Source organism: Papilio xuthus, unplaced genomic scaffold (genome assembly GCF_000836235.2).
Source record: "Papilio xuthus unplaced genomic scaffold, Pxut_1.1 DF827597.1, whole genome shotgun sequence".
Classification (NCBI taxonomy): Eukaryota; Metazoa; Arthropoda; class Insecta; order Lepidoptera; family Papilionidae; genus Papilio; species Papilio xuthus.
The window spans coordinates 3,067,759-3,083,917 of NW_013531052.1; the positions used below are offsets into that span (position 1 = coordinate 3,067,759).

General features: G+C 33.1%; 1 protein-coding gene across 1 annotated transcript in view; it reads right to left on the bottom strand.

The window, feature by feature from the left end:
- The window catches only part of spir (spire type actin nucleation factor), a 107,479-nt gene extending 91,690 nt beyond the window's left edge, over positions 1-15,789 (bottom strand). The window contains exon 1 of the mRNA XM_013312853.1: positions 14,863-15,789. Coding sequence (XP_013168307.1) covers positions 14,863-15,124 — 262 coding nt within the window. The 5' untranslated portion in view covers positions 15,125-15,789. The remainder of the gene's footprint in view (positions 1-14,862) is intronic.
- Between the last annotated feature and the right edge of the window lie 370 nt (positions 15,790-16,159).

Here is a 16,159-nt window from a genome sequence, read left to right on the forward strand (position 1 = left end):
AAACTAGGCTCCGAGTTTTTCAGTGGAAACGTATAGTGAGCTGATGATAAACTAAAAATTCTGTTAAGTTTAAATTAATGATGTAAAATAAAAACAAATGGTGCAATCTAGAACATACTTATAGAAAACACTTTTAAACAAATCTTATACAACGTAATAACCTATTGTCAAGATTTTGATCGATTACACTTGGATAAAACACTTCCAAACTATCCTACAAATCTTCTGACAGCGGATCGAGTTTGTTTCCATTGAGATCGGAGACAATCTGTCGTGACGCACGAGATAGTGTGAAAATCAATCGTGATAAAACCAACCGCGGTGTCAGCTCGACGCGTGACTTCCGCACAAAGAACATGCAAAATAGCATTTTAAAACATAGAACACAATAGCTATTTTGCATCGTAGCACATTTCAGAACTAAATATAAACCACTCATCGTACAACAAAGTGCTTTGAAATGTCTTAGTTATTAACGTTTAAGTTTTCAATCTCGCTTCATAGAGTTACGACGGAAGGAAGATTATCCTAAGGCAAACAATCTTACTAATATTATAAATGCGAATGTTGGGATGGATAATTTTATGAATGGATGTTTGTTAGAAGGTATGTCCTGAACGGCTTAACGGATCTTGATGAAATTGGGCATAGATATATAGTCTGGAAGAAAACATAGGTTACTAATATAGTTCTTTTTTAATTCCCAGCGAACAGAGAAGCATTCTAAAACTAGTAAGGAATAAGTTCAAAATTTCTTTATAGAAGAACGATTCAAGGTAGCAGCAAGTTGCATAATATTAAGAGATCCGACGTCAATTAAATACTCTTGTGTCAAATAAATATGATGTAAATTATAGTAATTGCGATATACTTACATATGTTTTTTTTAGTCAAAACCAAGCACAACAACCCGGCGCGATTAAGAAACCAAACCAATCTCATTATAATTATCATCGTCCCATGCGGACAGGTAACGTGTACTAAAATTATTAACAAACGAACCCCGGGGCCTATTTAAATTTCTTACTGATTAAGATAAGTACACCATGCCGCATTGGACGCACAAACGTCCCTTAACTTTACAAGCAATATTCACACCAAACAAGATGGAATAGAAACTAAAATACAATGCGTTATATTCATTCATGGAAACGATTTTCTGTTTAACTGTTCAGTGGCCGCCATAAAGTCGATAATTCACGAATGAAAACATCATTTGTCGAAGAAATTATGAATGTAATAGCGTTTAAACGAGAAAAACAAATTATGCTCGGTCATATTACCTGATTCAAACTTTATGGAAGCTCGTGGTTAGCCGAGAATGCATGACTGTGTAGGTGCCATACCAGATGGTTATACTGGAGTGGAGAAAAGCGCGCGTAATTATACACCGCGCTCCTGCAATTTACAAAATTTTCGAGCTTCCTTAAAGTTTTGGTAGAACTATACTCAGTTCAGGGATCCGTCAAGTTTACGGTCGAAACATTTTCTGCGGTATTTTATATCCGTTTAGAGAATCATTGTCCGTTTTGTTGTCGACGTAAGAATAAAACGGTTTATCATTTAACCAACATGTTCCGTTTCCTATTCTTAGAGCTCTCTTGTTAAAATTGTACAGTTATGAAATATTTTCTGCAGATGGAATTTATTACTGTTTTAAGCAAATTTTTAATTTATTTGTCGTAAATGTAAAATTTGAATAAAATCATCTATAACTTGGAAGCGAAAGTTACAGTATTATTTTGAATATAACAATGTAGTATATATTCAGAATATCGTTCATTATAAATTTCGATGCGCTCCTTGCCCCATCAATCTGTATAAACGCCTCATTACATGACTAACACAAAAGCGTTACCTAAGCACTCCGGTCGATGCCATCCGTTACTTAATATTACGAGTACGTGCTATGCCAACACTTCGAGTGATTAATTTTGACTGATCGATTTATATTAATTGGTGCATCAAAAGTTATCACCGGCTTTACACTATCCTGTATGACGATGCATAAAATACTTCATATACAAAAAGTCTGTTCACAGAAAAAGCGACCATAACACAAGTCACTAAATCATATTTCAGGTTACTCCCATTCATGTTCTTTGAGAGCTCGACAAAAGTAAACATTTTGTGATTGAAAATGACAGTAGCTATTTTTCACAACCATTGATCAGTGCAAACGGAACTAAACATATTAAGTCCAAATATAACAAGCAATGAATGTCAACGATAAACAAATATACGTGTGTTTACTCTCAAACAATCATGATATCGTGAAGTCGTGTATTCGGGGTTAGTATGACGATGAGCCTAGTGGTTTTAGGTTAACAAAACACTACTGCTGTATACTATTGGAATAGTTTCCACGGATACTTTTCATTTTTAAAACAAAAAGAATGATATCGTTTTGGTTTCTCTAGACTTTATAAAGGCATTGTACATCAATTTTTAGATTTACTTCGTTTCGTAAGCTTGAAATCTCTTGTGTTGCAGAAATTAATTCTCCAATATTCTAATTACATAAATTAGTGTACAAATCACGCATTAATTAGATATATTTGACCCCGTATAAATTCGAAGTTATGTCATTGTTTATTGAATATAAATTCTAATTTATTTCCAAGTGGATGACTCATCGTCATGTATTAGCTATGGATAAAATTTAAATATAAAATAATAAACAAATATTACTTATTTTCAATGCCAATGATGTGAATTAAATAGTCTCTTTAAAAAAAACATGTAAACTAAATTTGACTAACAATTTACATCTTGGGACCTACTTCTCCGCCATAAAATTCCTAATTAAACAAGAGATGAAAATATTGCGGTCACAAGACAGTTTGTATAAGCTGACTGACCGATAAGATAACTTTTTTTATGACAAATGTTTTGCAACAATTACACACGCCTCAGGTTACGAGTATATTTTTTATTAAAAGATATGCTTCCAGTTTACTATTGCAAAAACCTAACTACTATACTTGTACAAATAAAAATAATTAGGTCTAACTATTCGGCTTTATTATGTAAAGTACCAGGCAGACAGAACTTCACTAATATGTCATTAAAAGAAATAAAAAAAAATTTAAAACTTTATAGCAATACATATAAATTTACATAGAAGATTTTATATTATCGTAAACAGCAATTACATATTGCAAAATTCAAAATAAACATTTAAACAGATCGCTTACAGCGTACTATCAAGAAATAAACAAAACTAAAGTGATTACACACAATGGTAAATAAAAGCAATCTGTGCTTCCAAGCACACAAATAAAATTCAAAACGATTGATACGTATCTTGCACCTTTCTTTTCATTCTACTTTCACTTTTCAATGTATTTTTATTATAATTGAGTTCGAATAGTTCATATAAAGTCATCCTTTATTACCTACACGGCTTGTTCCTTTTTCAAAATTCATTTTATTGCTTAAGTACCTTGAAGAAACTTTCTTTGAAATAACTTTCATTGGATCGATTAACCTTAATTAATATAGAGTACTTAAATCTGATAATCGCAATAAATATCTTAAAAGCACCTGTTTTATTTGTTTACATAAAATTTCAACGGCTCTGTTTATTTCCTTTTTTAACAGCAATTGGTGACAAATGGTTAAAAAATAACTCTTATATTTATAAAAAAAAAATTATACGATTATACGTGCATTTTTTTATTACAAGCTAAAACGTAAAACAGTTAATTTCCTAAGAGCTTACAAAATATTTTTCTAACATATCACGGTGTTCGTACGAAAAAAGTTCCCGTATGTTTTCTATAGGCGCTTTCACCACTCGTCGAAACGTCAATCAAGCCTAGAAAAAGGTCTAAAGCAAACGTACTTGCAACTTAAAGCAGAACATGGGGGCAAAAAAACTGTATAACGTCTTCGCATCCAACATGGATTGTTTTATATGGATTCATATTGCAGTTATGGATACTTTAACACCAAATGGATACTCGTTTTGCCCATATATACTCTGACTTATAATTTACGGTCAGCAATACTTTTCTATAAACATAAAAGGTGAAATATTTCCACACGTACAGGCTTAATTTCTGTGAGAAAGACGTGCAAACACGGTTATGACACTTTTTTAATGTCATTTCATCTTGGGACCTACCATCTTTCATCATAAATGTTCATCTATCCGTACTATTTCAAACCTCTTCTAACAACTTGCAAGTACCCATTTACATATGTATGTATGATGATGTCTTCCTATGAGTTCCTAGTACAAATCTTCTCTAAGAGTAGAGTTAATTTAACTTCTAAAATTAATCTAAGAAAGTCAATCTAGCTATTTTTTACTTAAAGGCAAAGGACAAAAGTAACAAAATAATTTTTCAATAGCAAGATTTTAAAAACAAACAACCCTAACACCCCAATTTGCAAGTTTTCCTCCATTATGTCAATTAAACTCACAGTAAACAGCATCAACGCAAGTGAGCCGCTTAATTCGTTATTATTAAAACAATATGTTCTACATAAAATTGCCTTAATCTTTGTTTATAGACTGCAATATGTCCGTCACTATGGTACCGCAATCGATATAGTGCAGTAATCGCCCAGTGTGCAAGGGCGCGCGTCTCGATCGATACTGTATTCCACAATAGTATACTCTGCATTATGTTCCCCTAGTACTATATAGCGAGAAATATATTTCTAATTTATTTTTGTATCTCTGTGTCCTCACTACCGAAACATTTGTAGAAAAACATGTTGTCTGCAACAAGTTGTCCCACAGTGAAAACTGACGATTATATAAAATTAAAGACAGTTGTTTGCTGATGTAAGAAATCACGGATTCCGTTTGTCGATTCTATTTTCTTATAATCTTGTTTAAAGTAATCTTTGAAACGTTTTATACTAAGCTTAGTATAATTCTTTTTAATACTATTATTGTGAGGATTTTTTCTCTATGCTTTTTTATTAACGTCTAGTGCATTTTTCAAGAATTTTGTCAAATACACTTACTTTCTAATACAACCCAAAACTACTATACAATTACTTTTTCAAAGTATTATTTAACTTTTTTAAATGAAGTCGCATTTGTCATCTATTTTAGTTGAGCTATTCTTTATTGGCATTGCCGTAAATTAAAAAAATAAGTGATAAAGCATACCAATTTACATTCGATATTTTATAAAAAATATATTTATAGAGAAAACTTAAGACTAATCTCTTCCTTCTTCTAAAATTTCTATACTACACAAAGTAATGACATCGGATCAAATATACACTTTCATTATCAAACAACTCATCACCATAAATCATACAACTACAAACTACAAGGACTGACGTAAGTAAAGTCCCGAGTGTACGGGATGACGTCACGAGGGGGGGTTAAAATTGTACGGGATGTGGGGCGTGGGCGAGGGCGAGGGAGGGAGGAGCGGTATCGATCTGCCGACCTTGAGGGACAAGGACGCTCCCCGTTCCAAAGCTCGCTACGAGCTCCGCTACGTTCATGTTGTCCTGGTACTTTGCGCGCGGTTGGGGAATAACTATGACGTCACTGTTTCACTCGCGAACATTTTAAAGAGAAGTTATTTTGCAACTCGTTAGGCCAATTTATTATAGTAATTATCCTTTCATAGAAATTGAAATAATGAATTCGTAAAATACTTAAACAACAATAACAAATTAAGTTGTGTTTAGTACAATAACCCATTAATATCTCTCATACAAGTCTCTTTATCTAAAAATAAAAATCCACAATTAAAGCCTATACTTACTTGAATGCCACGTCAAATTCAAAACAAAAAAATCGTAATAATTCACAGTTCATACATAAAACATGTATTTAAATATAATTTTAAAACAAAAAACCCGTCGATCGAAAAGCTTCGCCTACATACGACCTTCCGCATATCCTATACGTTACGTAACGTAGGGTGGAAAATGGGTGGAGACCAATTGCTTACAAACGCCTGTTTATGGTCCGTTACGCTTTAAAATAATTTTTAAGTAATGTTTAATCGGTGTAATTAAAACTAATGTCATTTACATAGCAGTATATAATTTTATACCCACTTACCGTAGGTTTCTAAGACCATATTCCGCGTTTAAAACATATTCTTATCTCTGTTATGTCAATAATGACAGGGATAACGGAATGTTTTTACAGATATTTTGGCTTCAGAAACTAACAGTTAGTAACATAATCTTAGAAACTACGAGAAATTCCTAAACACACAACACTACACATCTTAGACTACGCCAAATATTCTACAACCGAACACTAAAAACATTCAACGATAAAATATAAATAAAACCTTTTTATTGTCACTTATCAAATAAATGAATAGCCAAAGTCTTATGGAGTTGTTAATTTATTAATTCAAAATGTTGCGACTTCTTTAGAACTCATCAAAGGTCAATAATGAATGGTCACAGCTGATTGACGTCCCAATGCAATTAAATTGTGAAATTTAATTACGTTTGCATTGGAAAAGCGGTTTTATTTGATAGCATTATTCAAGGGAATAGGATGACATTGAATGGGTTGGCACAAAAATAATATTGCCAGCTATTTTCTCGACATTAGATCATTTCTTTAAAAGACGCCAAAGTGAATCTAGCACGAACTTTTCTGACAAACGCCATCGTATCATCATCCACAAAATTATTATTAAAATTTGAGCAGCGCCACCTATTGGACGTCAAGTACACCAAAAATCTCATACTAATTTTAACCTATTGTCAACTTGGTACATATCGTCAAAATCTTTCAAGAATCTTGACGGCCTTTATTTTTCTTACTAATATTAACGCTACAAAATATGTTACATTATAATATGTAAAGTTATCAGCCGTATGAATTATTCGTTACAAATGCGCCAATCCACTTGGCAATACTAAAAAGCTTTTTATGTTTTACGTGTCGTTTGTTTTGTAATAAACATCAAGACTGTTGTTTATTCGTAAACAACCTACTGTAAGCCTAAAACGTACTGAATCGAGTGATTTATTTCTGGGATAAGCACTATAAAAAAACAGTTGTTTGAACCTATGAATTATTTATTAATTCACAATTTACTAATTATAATTAATAATTAGTACTATTATTTATAATTCTAACAATCAACTAGACCAAATGATTGCGTTGAGGAGCCAAAGACAAAAACCATCAGAATTTTTCCTTGATTTTTTTTTTAAAGTTGAAGTTAAGTAAATTAATTAAATTGAATAGGACAAAACTTTACAATAAATTTAAAAAATATATATAATGATCTTACAAACTACTTATAAAACAAATAAGTTTAAAACAATATTTAAACGTGCGGGGTGTGGGCGGAACATGAATATGTAAGTAGTGACCAAGGGGCACGGACATTTGCTGGGAAATTATCACTTATCGTAATCTAACACGCAATAAAAAGCCAAAAGTAACCGTTTTAAGGACTAAATTCGTGCGTCCGTCTTATTCAAAAACAAGCAGGCTGTACCAGTAATAACGAATTATTTTCTTCAACAAAGAACGAGAAACAAAACAAAACTTTTGTAAACAATCGCAACCTTCGGGCCATCACTAAGTATGTATTGTTTCTATTATAATTTCTGCAATTCACTGAATGTTGGATTCTTACTACAGAAGAATATGTTATCTACAATTGTTTATTTTGTTCTAGCTACATTTATATCTACTACACAAGTATAGTATTCTATTATCTGACATTTATATTTTTCTAACCTAGATTTTATGAATACCTCAATAATTACTACACTTGCAACTTACTTTTTTTATCCTTTAACATACCTTAGTTGTGTTTTCGGATAATAAAAAACTGTAGTATTAAATTAGAGAATCAAAAAATTAAAAAAAAAAATATTCTCGCACATTACTCTGCAAATACTCATGTTCGATATTGAAATTTAATTTTTTACTCCCATTCGTATTTTGATCACGTAAATAAATATCAAGATGGGTTTTTTCCTTTCGCATCGTGTCCAAGAAAAAGTATCAAGAAGTTTTATCTTAAAATGTAATCTACAATGGAGGAAAAGACGACAAGACCGCATCTGCTGAACCACATTCCGAGTAAAGGCATAAACAAAGTTTGTGCAAATTTAACAAAACATTTGAAGAATGTTATATATTTCGTTTGTGTATATTTTACGAAAATAAAAAAAAATGTACACACATTGTAAAGAATAAAAAAACTTAAAATTTGGGTCTAGTCCAGTAATTTTTAATCTAAGTTTTAGTTTAGTTATCCGGAAGCGAAAAGTGTGAAACCAACACAAACTCTAAAACTATTTTCGTATACAAAATGATACGTCGCTCGTTACTACATCTACCTGTTTACTTGAATGAAGACCATTCTAGGAAACTGTTCAACAGGTAGGAAAAAGTACATCATAAAAGCAGGGGTTCCAAACTACGGTCTACTAAGGACAATATTATTAGATGGCACAATACGATAGATCTGTTTTCTATATTGTTGTAATTAATTTATGACACGTCTAATCTAAAAATGACTACCTTTGTATTGTAGTTTTTTAATATCAATAACCCGAATCAAATTGTGTGTTCTATGAGCCAAAATGTTGATGACCCCTGTCCGTGAACTAAAAAAAAAGTTTAAAAAGTCCCAGAAGTTTCGATGCCATTGTTGCCCGCACGGTCCGTTTTTTCAACGATCGGAAACTGCTCACTAGAGCGATTTTATTTATTAGCATGTCGTAAAAAGGATTCCAATGTAAATAGATTTTTACTGCCTCTAACAGAAAGACCGGTATGTATATTTTTTTGTTACGATTTACATGGAAATGTGATATAGGGTGTGTAACATCTGCAAATATGTGGTGAAACGCATAAATATTTATAGATTTTGAAATCAGCCGATGACCGGAATATATATTTGTATGCCAATGTAATATAATTTGCTGATTCTATGCATAATTTTTATTGTGAAGATAAAATGTTGACAACGTAAAGCTTTAAAAGAGCATTTACAATTAGAATCTGCCGGAAATTATAACCTTTAAAAAATATATATTTAATCTACTCGTATATACGCGTGCAAAGGTGTATATATTTACATCGTGAAGATATTAATTGGGCTATATAGATAAAGCCATGAATTCTAAATATGTGTTTTGATTGAAGAGAATTAAATAATTAATAAATATAAACCTTTGCGAGGCTTTACATGTTCCAATGTCGATGGACCGGTTAGCGGTTTGATAACAGTTAAAATTGATACAATTTGCATATTTTTGTATCAGTTTCCTCAATGAGATAGGAGATAGCCTCGCAGTTTTGTGGATGTAAAAATAGAATTGCGTTATTCTTTACTAAGGTAACAATTGAATCGTTACAATTTTCGAGTATTTTATAACCTTAATTAAAGTAAGATTTATCTTTAAAGAGATTTATTCAAGTTTTATCATCAATTTTGGTATACCACCTCTGTATTTATAGCAGTAGGTCATCCACATCGACAATTACGTCAAAATAAGTACAAGGTGTTTAGTGTATTTGACACCCGATAGAGGGCGCTACACAAATTTTAATTCAAACGACACGATGGCGATTGTCACAAATAATAGTACTAGGACTACAGTAGACGAGAAGTAGATCTTGAAGAAGTTATATTACTTTTATAAACATAAAACGAAACTGGTATGAGACGAATTTGATACAGTATGTGTAAAATGATTAAATTCATATGTTCAAAACTTATTAACATTTACGATATTATGGTATGATTCATATGAACCACGTTGCGGTAAAGGGTACAGTATTCAGGAAATCGGTATAGACATCGATTATTTTTTTTATTATAAGGTGGCAAACGAGCGAACGGCCATCTGAAATCTATGAAGAGTAAAGTGACCGTTGCCCATAGACATACGCAATTGCATATGCACAGAAAGAAAAAAAATCCCTTTCCATGCATCCTCTCATCCGGAAAGTCCACTTCTACTTCCCCTCCTTTCCTTATAAGAAAAAGGGTGGGAAGGGAAAGAGGACTAAATTAGGCCTCAGGGACGCACACTCATCAGACGAAACGCGGAATTGCTTCCACTTCACGCCTGTCTTCTGTGTGGTCGTGGTATTTCACCGGGCGAGCCGGGCCAATTCGTGCGAAGATGTTAAAAATTTTCGTCATTCGATTATTTTCGTCAGTTGATTCCAATTACAGTAACGGTCATAATTATTACAAAATGTCCATATAACTCATATTATATCAATCTATAAACCGTTAACTAAATTATATAAATAATAAATTGCCGTGAAGATCATTGAATGTTTATAGCATATGCGTGATCCATTTTACTTTTAGGGTCACTCGACTTTGTATAGTTCAATTGGAGGGGAAATGTCATTAAATATTATGACTTGGCTAACTTTTATTTAAGACGTAGTAAAATATCACAAACAAAAATGAAAGAGCAAAGCCATAGTGACCTCTATCAAAAATAATCAATCGTAATGATGTGACGTCAGAGATAATGAACTTACTGAATCATTAATATGATAAGTAGATAATCATAAACCGCCAAAAATGGAAATACCTCGCCTTTATCAGACTGGAGATTCAATTTAGTGATTCTAGACTAAAGTCAATTCTTGTTTCATTTGAATTCATCAAAGTGCAAAGGTAACATTTAATGTTTTCGCTGTGTAAAATAGGATTTCCAGTCTTTTTATCTTCCTTAATTACATTTAAAAACCAAAACTGAACGTTTTGCAATCTATAGTACATTTCGAAATTCAAATGAGAGTTTAAGAAAAAAAAACTTGGACATTGTCGTCTTCCGGAAGAGGGCGCTGCGTTTCCCACGCACCAGTCTGCCGGAGAAACCTCCGATACATTGACAGAACAATAAGCGCCCCCATTCATAACCACTCCACATTCGCAAAAACTAACTACCAACGTGTACGAAACGTTGAAACTTTGAAAAGCGGTACTTCATTAAAATTTTCGTCAATGTATACAAGCTGTCGCCAGCTGCTATCCGCGCGGAATTAAAAAAAAAACACTTGTGTGAATAACCTATGCGTTTTTCCTGATAAAAACTTTATTAAGATCCGTTGAGCCGTTCCGGAGATACCTTAAAACAAACATCCATTCAAACATTCGCATTTATAATATTAGTAAGATTATTCAATTATTAATCTATTTCAATAAAAACATCTCCAACTTTAACAAAACATTTATGGATTTCTGTTAAAATCCGTATAAAATCACCATGTGCAGCTAATACTATTGTTCTCTCGAAGTAAACTTTCAGTGAGAAAGTAATCAAGATAATACAATATTCTTTAACAAACAAACAAACACGTCCTGACTTGACCCTCACTGCTACTCGCAACTGAAAGTGGATGCTTCTCTTTATTTTATTCATTGCACAAATAAAATTGCACTCACTCTTATCGCGTTGTTGAAATTAGATAAAAAGAAATAAACGAAACAGAACAAACTAGTACGTTATCTTAAAACGTCAAGAAAGTGAGATTATGTCAACAATTCTGGTTTATAGTAAACTAGCTGTCGCCCGCGACTCAGTCCGCGCGGAATAAAAAAAACATAATTAGTAGCCTATGTGTTTTTCCAGACTTTGTTCTATATGCATGTGAAATTTCATCGAGATTCGTTCAGCCGTTCTGGTGATACCTTCAAACAAACATCCATCCATCCAATCATTCCAACTAAGCTCTATGCTTATGCTAGGATTTGGTTTACGGCAGTAGTCGAATGGCGGAATTCGAACCTCCGACTTCGTGATCGTATTGACGATATTTGTAAGATTGATCCAAACTTTTTATTAATAAACAGAATGTATAGTACAGTAATAAGGTCAAATCAACAAAATTGCTAAGAATTGTCGTGTTGTACGCGACAATTTCTGTTAGCTCGTTTCGCTGTACCGATTCCTAAATTTATCACCAATTGACGCTCAGAGGTCTACTGCGGCTTCATATGAATTGACAGGTACTAAATTCACAGAAAATAGGCCAACTGATAATAAACATACCGCACATGTGGTACATAAATAGTCGCAACGTTACCGTACGAGCATACGACAAATCATAAAAGAAAAAGTCAGATCAGATTTCAAACTGAATTTAAATACACAATATGGGAACATATTTAGTAGTAAATGTACGTTAATGTTCGTATGGGAAGTACATACAAACTACGTTTGTCTCGCTCTGAAGTGACTGCCGAACGTTATTTGTACGATTTTGGATTACGTCAATAAAAATTAAGAATTTCAATAATAATTAACACCAACGTAAGCACAAGGAGTCTATCTAAACTTTCACGTTTATAAATACATTAGTAAGAAGTAAAATAAGTGTTAAGTTTAAATTCCCAGTTAATTGTATTTCATTTTAAACATTGTTATCAGAACGAAAATTTAACTAGGATTTAGTAGAACTATGCCAAGCTCTAAATACATAGAAATTGTCACTGGACATTCATAGTTGCTGGAACTGTTTCACAATACGACATATCTTCTTGGAACGCTCGTTACTAAGTTGAGATTTCGTGAGAACGAAATGTAACTAGGTACCCTAAATTTATCTGTGTTTTTAAAACACAAAAAGAAGTACAGTCAACAAAGAAGCCAGATGAATCTAGAGTAATAAAATAAAAGTATTAATTTGTTACACGCCAGTGCGACAATATCAAAGGGATGTATTTTTTAATCTGTGGAAGACGTAACTACGATGTAGGTTGAGGGCACCAGACACAAGGTCGAGACTTGTGGCTACAGTTAACGCTGCAGACCAACCGTGCAATAATCGCATTAAAAACTTCTTTTTAACCCGATATGTTGATGAGGTTTTCATTTTGCAACGCAGTGTACAAGTTAGTGGTATAATTTTGGTACATTAAGTAGAAGACAAATATATATACACTCCTACTTCCGCAATTTGAAACTTATTACTTAAGAATTTAAGATGAATTTACAACTGTTTTGTTTAGAAAAGATTTATTTTAATACTATCTAATTTAAACAGTACTTTTCCATTTATAACCTTTTACATATAATTACAAAATAATCAGTACACTCAAGCTGTAAAGTGTTCCTTGTTACATTACGTAATCTGTTTCTAAGATTAATTGTCTAAAGAGTACACTTATGTTATATTAACAAATAACACCTAGGTACTTGCTGTGATTTAGACTCGTTTATAGAGTGTCTTATATAATCGTAACTTTAATATATAACGGCGGCGCTAACGCGTAACAATTTAATTTAGTTTTTATGTACCAGGATAACATAGACAGGTAGAAAATCATAGAAAAAAATGTGGCGATCAACGATATGGGAGAAATTATTATTTTAATGTGATGTCATTATGATCGTGTCATCAACCAAGACCACTGTTGTACGTGTTTCTTACAAGTTTTTTCTGTTCATACAAAGTTTTGACGAAATCTATACATCGTGGGTGGCTTATTTAATTTGATAAATGATTACAAAAAAAAATAATTAAAATCAATGTTCAATATTTTAAATCAAATCAAACCATCCAGTTGTCTCTAATCATAACCCAGCACTTGACCTTATATCAAACTTAGATAAAATAACCTTAAACACCGTTTATGCAAAACAAAGCTGTAATTAAATATGACACAATCGCCATTTTGACCATAAACAAAATTTATTTTTTTAGTAAAAGGACAATTTTGCAAACTAGGTTAGCAAATTTGGCAGTAATATTAACTTTAAACTCCTAATTTGATAACTTCGTGAAGGCAAATTGCGTTTGAGTGTATATTTTGACCTCTAGGATGACAAAATGTTTTTGTATGTATTTTTCGACAGTGGAAACTCAATCATAATCTAATATTACAAAGAATATATTTTTATTCTTTCTCTCTCATTTTCGAAATACAGTCCAACCTTGGTAAGCGAGAACTGAAAATCAAGAAACCTCTATAAACGAGATTTATTTTACTTGTCCCAAAGAACGACCTTCATATGCGAAAAACATGGGTTAAAGAGAACCTCTACAAGCGTGAAACGTATCACGGTCCTTGGATTCTCGCTTCGCTCAGTTCAACTGTACTTAGATGTATAGCGACCTGGAGGAAGAAGACCTGGTGCGTCGACCTGGCATTGGAATAGCTACAGGATGATGATAATTATATAACGATTATCATCGTCATAGATCGGCGCAAAAAAAAGGTAAAACTGAAACATCGATGTAAGCTTACTAAAGCATTGTAATAAAAAATCATGCCAGTAATACATATAACATGTATTTAAAATGTTGCAATCTGTAGTATAGGTAACTATTTATTGTGCGATATACGTGTAGCAGTTTTTTTTAAAGTTGATATCGTATGGGCACTTGTGTTCGTAACCGGTGAAATCAAGTTTAGATAAACATATTCGCTGTCATCATTATAATTAAATGCCAAATGGACCACAGGCCATGGTCATTACATTTAAAAAAGATAATAAAAAACAAAACTTATTCAAATACATCATGTCTATTAATATTCAACGATAAACGTAACGTATAGAGAAATGGATGATATCATTTTCATATCGCTAAATTGTTTATAAAAGGTTTCTTTTGAATAAAATAAATCTCCCGCAATTTTAACCTAAATGATTCTTCTTTTGCAAAAATAGGTTTGCCCATTTCCCCAGACTAGGAAACCTAAACGCATTTGGAAAACTAAGGGGTTAATTTTCATTAGCAACCTTATCGTATTATCACAGGTCCCATCACTACATAATGTTATTATTTATGGAAAATAAAAATAATTATATGGTTATTGAAAACCAAATTAAATACGAATAAAAAGCAATTGGTTAAGTGCATTTTTACAAACTAGTTTATTGCGTTTAGTTGTAATGTTTGTTTCTGCTTACCTCCTGGATGCGTGAGCGTGTTCGGATGCACGAAGCCATCTTTATGCAGCAACAGATGCCTTGGCTCCGTTGCCAGGTAACAGGTCGAGCCGTCAGCGAGACATTTCTGAAAACACTTGGCGGCCTGATAGAACAAGGCCCAAGCGTACTCCTCGCCGATGGTCGAGTTGAACGCCTGAAGAATCTGCTGGAGATTTAAGCAATCGTAAGCGTCCAGGGAGACGTCGGCCCCGGGCGCGCCGGCACCCTCCTTGCGCATCATCGCGCTACCCGGCAGCTATCGGTGGCATTCTAATGTTTACACACTGCAATATATGCACAACACAGGTCAATTTTGTTCACCATGAATTTGTTCTATTTCACGCGGCACTGTAAATTTGTGATACGGAATATTGAAATTTGCGTTTACATTAATACACTACGTGCTGAACTGTCATCGCGTCCACTGAAACGTCACTGTCAAATTGTTTGCGTTTTTTAAGTGGGTGGTGTAAAAATTTGTTTCGAATTGTTTTGCGTGGTTTAGATCGCGAGAGCGCGTGCGCGACCGCTCGCTTGACGAACACACACGACGTACATTCACGACGAAGGCTCGTGCCGGACTGGCGGCCGGCGGCGTACACGGGCGCACTTCTCCGCAACCTCCCGGCTCCGGATCCAATCCAAGATGCTCTCCGTCCCTACCGCGGGCCCGGGCCGCATTACTTCCTTCATCATTAAGGCGCTAAACCAACACTGAACCACTGCATTGCCGGTAACCGTCGTTATGGCAACATCGATAAAAAAGTGTTCTTTACTTATCGAAAAAATTAAATTATAGACACTAACACAACAAATACTAATAATCCGTAATTGCGCGTTTATTTTTAAAATTGCACTAATTCACAACTATCCAAACTTTGAAAACACAAACCGAAACGTACTGTATCCTTACACTTGAAATTCGTAAATGAAAAATGGCAATCGCCTTTTAATACTGATAAGGTAATTATTGATATTGAACTATTTTATTACAGTTTATCTTATCAAGTTGATTGAAGTTCGCTCTTTGATAAACGGACAGTAGCTCAGGATTGAAATAAAATAACAGCTCGTTTATAAGTTTTTTTATTGATTAATACATGTAAACATTACACAGCGATTAATTATATAATTTAATTAATACACATAAGTCCAAAATTCGATACTATATAATGTAAATGGTTCACAATGTCTGATTTTAATTTTCATTTAATATTGCCGATAAATTTTGAAAGAAATCAAATCACTCGATGACGAGTACAATGTATAATCACAT